The 11,304-nt window shown below is 33.7% G+C and overlaps 1 protein-coding gene across 1 annotated transcript; it reads right to left on the bottom strand.

Annotated features, from left to right (window-relative positions):
* Positions 1-3,455: 3,455 nt before the first annotated feature.
* Positions 3,456-5,255, bottom strand: ccl20l (C-C motif chemokine ligand 20-like). The gene is made up of 4 exons (XM_026275410.1): positions 5,111-5,255; positions 4,850-4,967; positions 3,853-3,930; positions 3,456-3,691 (listed from the first exon to the last, which is right to left on the bottom strand). Exons 1-4 carry the CDS (start codon positions 5,178-5,180, stop codon positions 3,601-3,603), a joined length of 357 nt encoding a protein of 118 aa, XP_026131195.1. The 5' UTR covers positions 5,181-5,255; the 3' UTR covers positions 3,456-3,600.
* Positions 5,256-11,304: the final 6,049 nt, after the last annotated feature.

The raw sequence follows: 11,304 nt of genomic DNA on the forward strand, positions 1-11,304 counted from the left end.
GAGTTCCTGAAGGGGAACAAACAGATATTTAAAATTGTTATTTCAGAGTGTTGCATTTTTTATCAAATTCATGCAGCCTTAGAGAGCATAACTGACATTAAGAATTCTCATCGACCCCACAATTTTTTAACCATAGGGTTAGAGGCACAGTGTCTGATTAGAAAATCAATTAAGAACTAGTGGAGAATTAATATGGGGTTAAAAAGTACAGCATTTGTTAACAGGTTGAACAATAAACTGCTTTACCTATCTTACCTCTGCTACAGTATTTCTAAAGGAATCCTGCTATTATTTGTACCAAAATCTATTTGTATTTCCGTATCAATACACCATATTTGCCATGAGCCCACATAAACACCTGCTTTTTCTGGAAAATTTTATTTTATTTCATACAGTAAAGGAAATGCAAAATAATAATAATAATTTAAAAAAAATTAATAATAATTAATTGATTTGAAAAATCATTATATTATTTATCAGAAACGTCATAAGCGCTGTCAAAATCTGTAGCATTTAACACTAGTGCAGATATCAGTAGAACAAGTAGGTTACAGAATGAAATTAAATATGCAAACACTAGCCTTGAAGAGGTCTATGCTAAATTATTCAGAATAGCCTAGTAGTTACATTTTCACAAATCTAGACAAAGTTGTCAGGTAGGCTATGGTTATAAATAAATAAAAGCTCTAACAGCAATATGTAGGATGGTTGCCTGAATAATAAACAACTGATAAAATGGTCCACCGCATAAATATAGTAAAGTAGGCCTATTAACAGATTTTGATGCAATAAATAGGGCATGGTTTAAAAATGTTCATCCCTCCTAAACAGAGAAAACATCTTTCACAAACTTCTGTCTCTTTTAAAGTGTTAATATAATTAGTTATGGGGGTTATTATACCACAATTCTATAAAAAGGGGGTTATTATTTATACCCCCTGGACCTCAATAATTTTCAAAGCCTGGCTACACTGTTGCCATGCTTTTATGGGCTAGTCATTGAAGATGTTTCTGTTCATTTTATGTAAATTAGTTCTGGGATTAAATTATTTGTATAGGCTATATGCCTATTTATTTTACTCATGATTTAAATTAAAAATATGTATTAGTTTTTTATTATTAATTGTTTGTTAAATTAATAGGTATATTTGTTTGTTTGTTTGTTCGGATTGATTGCATGACATTATGCATTCATTAATTCATTCTAGCCACTGTTTTCTGCACGTTTTGTTTTTGTTTTTATTATCCTATATTTGCTGCTATGAAGATATTTTATAAGAATTTTGTAGATTTTTGGTTTCTCCCTTATTTCAAACAGCCTTGCTTGTAATTTTTCGCGATGCACCTTCATTAATGAGTCATTAGTTATTGCGTTCACTAATTTACATGCACAGTTCATCAGAGCAAATGAAAAACGTCTCATTCTCATCACGTGTTTGAAGTGCGCGCGCAGTTACTTGGACGCGATCTCCTCGACGTGCGTTCTTCTTTCAGATGCACACTTATCATTCGTTGTGGTTTCTCAAATCAAAACAAATAACAAACATTTTGACAGACTTTTCACAAACAACTGATAATGGGCTCATTCCTTGCTTTTCCACTGGCGAAACCGCCTGAGATATTCGATCTTCCCGATTCTGCGCTTATAGAGGGTCAGTGACCGAAAAACTGAACTAACCGTTGAAACTAATATATTATTATTATTATTATTATTATTTTTTTTTTTTTTACCGTTGTAAATAATTTGTTTAGTTAATTTATTAATGTAATCGTACGTGTTTTCTCTAATGTTATTTTTCTTATTTGTAAACCACAAGTGATTGATCATTATTAACAATATAGATATCAACAGTAGGCTAACGTTAGTGTAAAGCAAGAGTAAGTGTAGGCTACTGTAAGTAAGCTTACAGATTTGTTTGGGATATATAAAATTTGATGTACTACAAGTTGATCTTATTGATAACACTATAGCTTGCTCTATTCTTTTTCTATTCTATCTGTTTTCTTTTTATTTATTTATATTATTTAAAAGCCCATGCTACGTGTACTGTGTTAAGCTAACAGAGACTTTTTATAGCACTTCTATATCATTGCTCTTTTTGTTGTCTTTGATTGCTTCCACTGTCCTCATTTGTAAGTCGCTTTGGATAAAACCGTCTGCTTAATGAATAAATGTAAATTTGTTATTACAGCTGATAAAGAAGATGTTTATGCGGAATGCCATGCAATCAATGTGAAGTTCTGCGAAACCATGCATCGGCAGAATATGCGCTCCAAAAAGGAAGTGGCCATGTTTTATGGTATGAGTATTACAATTTCTGAAACGTGAGGGACATTTAATAGTTTGCCAGCAGTAACCTAAAAGCAGCACTTTTGATTTTATTGTACATGATGCATTGCACAAAACCAAAGTATGTCTACGATCTGTTGGTGTTCATCGTGGAAACTGGCACAATGTCGATCCACATGGTGTTGACATTGTTTTTTCAGTAAATCACATGTTTTTCAGAATATAGACGTCACTGGAGTGAAGTGGTTGAAAAGTTGAAGGAGAAATACCCACAGTGGACATCTGAAGACATCTTGAACCTTAGATATCAGTTTGAGGTTTTTGTCAGAGATCAAGGCTATCTTCTTCACTACGCTACCTTGTAAGTGATAGTTTCCCACCAATGCATTTTTCAAAGGTCAACCTAGACGTATGTCAAAAGAATGTCATATGAATCTCTAACAGCAGAGGTTTCACACTCCAATTGACCAGATACATGAAATACTGATGATCTCTCTCATTCTCCTTTTCTCTCTTTCTTTACCATCGCATCATGAACTCTGGGACAGCAATGAGATGCTTGACGTCTTTCAAGATGCCACTTCTCCCGAGCAGCGCAGAGCGATGTTTGACAGTGTAGACACTCGTCAGTACAACGCCATCAACTTTGAGGAGTATCTTCAGGTTATATAAATACCTTGAAGCACATCTTTTTCATTACAAATTTTTGCTGAATCCTTTAACATCAAAAACAGTTATTCACATTATAATTTAACAAGCGCAAATCAGAAGTTAGGAGAATTTAGCTGCTGTTTGCTATATGTTTGTCTCACATCATCTTCACTCACTGTCTCTTTCTTTTAGCTGATGAACAATATTAATATTGGGACTCCTGTACCCAGGCCTCCCGGAATTGAAGACGACAGAGATGAGATTATGAATTTAGTCTCAGATTTATCCGAAGCTTATACCTTTTCACAGATATGCTACGGTTTGTTCTAAAGCAATGAGTGTTGACTGTAGTTATATTCTCTTCCGAATGGGGTTGTATTTTGCAGTAAGTAGCATGCAAAGAAAAATATTTTTATACATTTTTTATTTCAGTTTAAAAATTTTTTTTTAAGACAAATAAATACAGCATCCCAGACTGTATTATAATTTTTTAATACATAAAAGTAGAAAAATATAGTTAGTATAAAACAATTTTTTTTTTTATTGTTAAGGATATAATCAGAATAGAATTTAAAGCATGATCTGTGATGATAAGCATCAGTAATTAATGGAATCTTCCAGCATATGTTATGTTTAAAGCCACATGATTTGCAAGAGCTTCATGGGCTTTTGGTGGTTGTGTAAATCAACTGTTTCTGTCCAGTGGTGAGACGTGGAGCTCCCTTTACTGTCAGTTTATTTATTTTGGACCTACAAAGAAAATGTAAATCCAAGTCATTTGTTACATTGGTCATCATAAAAGAAGAAATCAATATGAATTCCAGTTTGTCACATTATTTACTGTATACATGGTATGTTTGCTAAAAATTAGAGCTGACTTTTTTTTTTTATTTTTTTTTATTCTTTCTTACCTCAGATGTGCAAGCGCTGCTCTCACCCACTGATCCTCGACACTTGCACATACCTTCTTCTTGTTCTTGGTGAAAAAACTTAAAGAGAAAGAAGATCGTGACAATTTTAGAACACAATAATGGCAAACTTTCTCCTGAAGGTAGTTTATAGTGATTATTATTGAACATCACAGGAAGTTGTTTCTGTATTTGCACAAATATATTAGGGAGCAAAAGACTGACTTTAAATACATTTTAATAATACCTTGTTTATTCAGCAAATATGCATTAAATTGATCAAACATTTACACTGTTACAAAATATTTTGATTTCAAATTAATGCTCTTATTTTGAAAAACTATTTTTAACATATTTAATAAGAATAATAATATATTTATCTGAAGAATCATGCCATTAGGCTGCCGGAAATTTAGTTTTGTCATGACAGGAATAATTTATAAAATATATTAAATTAGAAAACTTGTATTTTAAATTGTTTAAACATTTAACATTGTTATTTTTTTATTCTTTTTTTATCACATAAGTGTAGCCTTGGTGAGCATAAAAAAATACAAAATAAAAATAACATATTTCAGAAACATTTAAAAAGGCTTATCGACCCTGACCATTTGATCAGTAGTGTATTATATATTTATGCAATGTTCATTTAGTGGATGTTATTACTTTTTCATTGTATACTATATTGTCAACATGATTAACATGAATTATTAAGGATTATAATTTTATTTTATTTTTAATTCTCGGTTTTCTTCAATGGCAGTAACTACAGAAGTTTGTTCTTTAGCATGATTTGAGAATGATTCAAAGAGCATGACTGTTTGTCAAAATTTATTTGTGTAAAGTTAGTGTCTGTGAATGCTGCGGGATTTTATTAAATTTTTGTACTGCACCCTCAAATATTTAAATGGTTAAAATGTGTCTCTTTAGGTGTAACCACATTGTGTGGGTAAATGGGTGAACCCCGACTCATTCCTGCGGTTAGATTACAGTAACTTACATGATGGCATCTATGCGACACACCTCGCGGGAGCTCTGCTCAATGAAGCCCTTGATCACTCTTAAGGGCAGAGGATTTCGAGTGTATTTCACACAGCAGGCATAGTTCAGCGGCCCATCTGACATCACACACAACATATTTCTTAAAGTCATAGACCCTCATAAAGTTCATCAGTTAAAATGACATAGAAAAAAATAGCCAAAGTCACAGCAATTACCAAAACAATGCAAAAAAGCAGTAAGGTCTCCATAAGAAACTTACATGCTGCTGGAGTGTGTGGAAACAGGCTTAGGAGAATGCTGCTGATGAGAGTGATGGTGAGATGAGACATTACGCAGCGGATTTCAGTCAGTCAAAGATGTTTGCTATAGCACTGCAGGGCCTTATATACTAATGAGCGACAAGATCAGTTGCACATGTATCTTAAAATCACAAATCAGATGCAGGCTCTAAAACGGGGACAGCAGCAGCCATGGAAAAAGAGGACAGGAAACCCAATATTGCGATATTACAGTGCTTACAAGGCAAGTTCCAACCACAGATGTGTTGCAGATTGATCTGCGACTGTTTCTTTTTAGTATCTCAAGCAATTACGCACATCCCATGTGAGAAGTTGTTGTGCATATGCTAGTATTTGCATACATTTTTGTTTACATTTTGCCTTAAGTATATATCACAAGTATTGTGAATGATGTAAATCAACATCCTGCATGTAATACATTTACAGTTATTCATTTAGCAGATGCTTTTATCCAAAGTGACTTACAGTTTAGGAATACAACAAATGAGTCATTACAGGAATTGCTTGAAATACAAAGTTTCGACAAGACAATGTGATGAAAGAGAAAGCATTTTTATATTTTTTTTTAAGGATGCAGTCAAATGCTGATGAAAGAGACGAGTTTTGTGGCTAAGAATGCAATTTTGGGCTAAGAATGCAATGAAAAAACCCTGTAAAAAGTAAAAGTAGCTTTAGTATTATGATCTATTTTTTGCTACTTTGTTATGCAATTCATTTTTTTGTCCCTTTCATGACTAATATTTATATGGCCATGCATATCATTGTTTTTCATCTATTTAAGATCATTTGTTCAAATATTTGAGATGAATTTACTTCATCTGATGGTATTATATAATTACAGGTGATTTAGACGTTTTGAGACCGTTGACATCAGAGTGTACCTTACTTCAATCTACCAAATAGAGGAAGTTGTTTATTGTGCAATGTGAGGATTAGCTAAACATCTTCTTTACCGTGACCCATTTAGTGGTGAGAATGACAATGTTCCCCTCTGAGCAAAAGAACAAATGAACATGCACGGCTTCTGTGACCTAGAAAACATCTCAATACTGGAATCTAAGCATCAAGGGGGAAAGTTAATGTAAAGATCATATATTTAGTTTCTCTTGCTAGTATGTGTACCTTTGAGCGTAACACACTATTAATCGTGAAATAGAGGTTTTGTCATGTAAAATTGCCTCAGGTTGCATTTCTGTGTAAATGCTGCATATCTGAAAAAATCGTGAGACACAGAATGTATATATTTAGAAAACATCTCATGCAAGGTGCAAGCTGTCTGTTGTGAGCAAATTCTATTCCTGTCGACTAATAAATCATTTATTCTTTATTTCCAGGAAATTGCAACCAGGCTTAACATTTAAGCAATATTGTGGCTTTATAATATATATATATATATATATATATATATATATATATATATATATATATGTGTGTGTGTGTGTGTGTGTGTGTGTGTGTGTGTGTGTGTGTGTGTGTGTGTGTGTGTGTGTGTGTGCGCGCGTGTGTGTGTGTGTGTGTGTGTGTGTGTGTATAATAGCTGTATTTTAGCATACATTTCCTAACTGCATTCTCAACAGTATGAAAAGTGATTTTCTATTTCAGTATTATATATTTATTTAGTGAGACATTTTGATGGATGGATAGGTAGATGACTACACAGGCAAACATATGGATGGATAGATGAATGGGTAGCTAAATAAAGGTTATATGGGTAGATGGGTAGGTAGATAAACGGTCATATGGGTAGATGAGTAGCTAAATGGTTAGATGGGTAGATAAATGGTTAGGTAGGTGGGTAGATGGGAAGACAGACAAACACACAGACATGAATGAATGGTAGGTAGATAGATGGGTAGTTCATATAGTTAGGTAGTTGGTGGGTAGATAAACAGACAGATGGGTAGATAAATGGGTGGATAAATGGTTAGATGAATAGTAATATGGGTAGATCGGTAGAAAATGGGTAGGTTATATTGGTAGATGGGTAGATAAATGCGTAGGTAGTAGGGTAGACAAACAGACATTGGTAGATAAATGGTTAGACGGGTAGACTTGTATAGGTTATATTTGTAGAGAAATGAGCAGATAGATAGATAGACAGACAGACACATTCATTCCCCACTGTCTAAAGATCAATCTGGCTCTCTCTCTCAGCTGAATTAATCATCACTGTGACACCTAGCTCTCCTTCTCAATATCTCTTCACTTTTCTCTTTTTTTTTGAGACCTTTCTTTCTGTCTACACTCTCCCCCACATTCTGCTCTGCAACACATGGGAATCATATTGTACGCCTCCTCTTATCTGTGCGAGAGGGACTTTCTGCTCGTGCACTTCAATCTTTTCACATGTTTGCTCTCAGTCTGAATAATTACTGGATGTGGGTGGTTGTAAGCGTCTCTCCATTCCTTTATAATGACCCAGTGGGAGGTTAACAAATTAATATCTCAAATTATTGTTCTGGAGACACACACAGAGAGAGAGAGAGACCGATAGAAGACATGTCAGGTCACCAGCTCTCTCATTCATTGCGCTCTGATGATAAATATTTGATTCCGAGATTAAAATTCATGGGGTAAATGTTACACCTGGGTCCTCTGAAGCTGGAAGACAGGCTGATAGATCACCTGTCAAAGTGAGTACACTCAGGCTAGACCTTGTGACATTGATTGGAAATGCCTGTGAAATCACAGGGCACAATTACTGATACGTACAATTAGTTTGACCTTGAGGTCAGAGGTGTGACAGCCATAAATCTTGGCTGTTTATTATGCTGTTTAATATTTATTTATCTATTTATTTAATTTTAAAGGCACAACCTGATGCTCATTTTATTTTCCTTCACATATCAGTTTTTTATAGACATGAAAGATAGAAGGTATTTATTTATTTATTATTATTTTATTTATGTATTTATTTTTTGTAGCAGTGCAACTATAATTCTGTTTCTTCAACTAAGGGTGCTTGGTAACCCTAAAATAATAATTAAACTGATTTAGAATAAGCAACGAAATGGTTTGTTTCATTAGATTACAAAATATTGTAAATGTTCTAAAATTGAAATTAATATTTATAAGAGTAATTTTTCTTCCTGATTGAAAGTCTAGGTCTGAGATATGGGTAAAAATAATAAAATGTATTCATTTGACCAGTATCATTGTTATAGAAATACATGGTAAAATAATTCTGTAGTGTACTCACATTTAGAAATGTGCATCTAATTAGATATTTCATATAATTTTAGAAGGCCAAATAGTTATTTGGTAAATCATAAAAATGACATATTTTTAAATTATGAAATACTAAATCATAAATATTAATTAAAAGCCATAATTCTGACATTAAAATCTCATAATGTGACAACTTTGTCATAATTTTATCTTTGTATCTTATCATTTTGACTTGGTATGTTATAATTATGGCTTATGATTTACCAAAGCTTATGATATTTATTTATTTATTTATTTATTTATTTATTGTGGCAAAAAGTATCTTCCATATATAATAAAACAAATGGACATAAAAGTCTCATAGTTGAACAACCATCCATTTACTATATCTAGATTGTAAACAAGATATCAATCTAATGAAAGGTGTTTTTTCTGACATTCTCTTTCTAAACACTTTATACACTCATTGTATACAAGCAATTTTCGAATGTCAATATTTTTTTTCCCTTCAGGGGGCGCCAGAGGATACGGAGATGGATATATATTTTTTTCCTTGTCTTGATTTGAGTTAAGCTTGAGGATATTATTATATAGATTGTTGTTGTTTGTTTATACTACTTACATGGATACCTTTTTTTATATACCTTCTATTTTTATTTTATTTTTATTATTTCCCAAGCTGAATAAACTGTTTTAGTATTTTCCTGGTGGCATTTGTAAAGTTTCGTCATCTCATGAAAAATGAAATTGCTTTTAACATTAAAATCACCTCAAAGGCATTGGCCAAAAAACTGTCTGCTTAAGTAGAAGATTTGTCACAGAGGACAAACAGTGGACACAGAGCCATAAATATGAGGATGAATATCACAGCTGGCATAACGTTGTCAGTTACACAACCTACACCTCATCCTCTCTCTCAAATTTGGGCCACATTCCAACTTTAAAGTGATCAAATATTTCTCATTCTAGGGGAGATTTTTGTAGTTTGTTATAAATTCGGTCCAATAAAGCCTGCAAAAATGACAGCTTGAAGGATGTAAAGGACACCAAAAAGAATGAATGATTATTTAAGGCCCCACTTCCTACAGGGAGGGCCCTGTGCCAGAGACAGCTCAGGTCTAACTCTATAAAAGTGTCAGTGTAAAAGTTTCAGAGTCCTTTGCAGTCCTGCATTTGCAATGAATTTAAGAAACTCCAGAGTGAACAAGTTTGTGTATCTAAATTGGAACTAGCAGGCCCTGTCCCAAATGGCAAACCTGTTGTATCTGAGACCATAGGGTGTCCCATTTGTCATTTTAGGTTTCATAAGGGCTTATAGCTTCTGCCTACCTTTTTAACAGCTGCTGTTTTAAAGTGCACTTTTTTTTCTGATGCAGACTATTAAGTGATAGTCGGTTATGTCATATTTTTATCAGCCTTTCATTTCCTTCTGATTTTACAGTTTGACAATCATATTTAGGGATATGAATAGTTCTAAAGGGATTATTCACCCCCCCCCCCCACCCAAAATAGTGAAAAAAGTGAAAAAAGTAAAATTTATGAGATAAAGTCATTATATATTTTATATATATATATATATATATATATATATATATATATATATATATATATATATATATATATATATATATATATATATAATGACTTTATCTCATAAATTTTACTTTTTTCTGACATAATATCTCATAATTTTGACTTTTTGTTTATAATTATTACTTCATTTAGATTTTTCCAAAGCATGATAAGATTAGGTTAGACTCATGATATTGGAAATGCATCATCACAGTCTGTGAAAAGGGACCATGGGGTCCAGTATTGTCTTTCACTGGATAGAGCAAAACACTTACCTTCTTCTGTCATACAAGTTTAGAATAACCTGATGCTAAGTAAATGATGAAAGATTTTTGGTTGAACTATCCATTTTAATCTCCATACATCATGACAATAATGAATCCCTTGGAATTCTGATGAAGGACATGCAGCCGTCAACACACACTCTTTATGTGTTTCTGCTACTGCAGAGTTGCTTATGCAAACAATTTAATGCTCCGTGCAGCATGCTAACATTTGCTCGACTCTGTCCTCTTGTGCAAAAGAAAAGAAACACACACTGCTGGCCCAGAGGAGCACGGGCCAGAGCGCCACAATAAATCAAAGTGCCAGCTCTGACACTCACACGCACACACACACAATCTGTAGGCAGAATGTATCTTGACAGGAGGCTTCTCGGCGCAGGTGCTTTGTGTTTCGGTGTCAGGAGCAGAGGAGTAACACAGATAACAGATGGATTTATGACAGGGCTTAGGCAGGGATTAGGGCACCTCAGACCTAGATGATTGCACAGCTTATCATGTCACCTTTAGCTTTATCACAGACATGAGTTTCTGAGAAGACCGCCAGAAAGAACGGGACCGAAGACAAAGAGAGAGGCAGAAATGCTATGTTAGCAATGCAATACTAGAGAAATACAATATGAATTGTGACTTTGGTAATTGTTTTGTTAGTACACACACTCACAATAGTATTAGCATTTTTTAGCATCGGGAGGAGTGATGGAGGAGGAAGATGGTGCATCTGATGAATTGGGCATCTTGTCCAAAGAGCCAGAAAAATGGTTTGGGAGATGGTCAAAGAGGCCAAAAAATGATGCAATTGTATATTATCCTTCTCCAAATGTTTGTGTCGATGTTAATGCCCTGCATTTTCACATCACTGTGTGTCTTTGTGAGCAATTATGGAAACCATTAACTAGATATATACCAGGAGGTCGTTTACATATTTCTTTGGCCATCTTTGTGTTTTATTGCTCAAAGCTCTCAGCATATGTGTTAATGCGCTATGACTTTATGTTGGGAGTGAATTTATGATCGATTTATATGAAGCCACAGAAACATTTCCCATTAATATGGAAAGTCTGGTGAAATTTTCAAGATGGATTTGAAAGGGTTATCAAAGGACAGATTCACAAAAATTAATAAATAAATAA

The sequence above is a fragment of the Carassius auratus genome, chromosome 2 (assembly GCF_003368295.1).
Source record: "Carassius auratus strain Wakin chromosome 2, ASM336829v1, whole genome shotgun sequence".
Classification (NCBI taxonomy): Eukaryota; Metazoa; Chordata; class Actinopteri; order Cypriniformes; family Cyprinidae; genus Carassius; species Carassius auratus.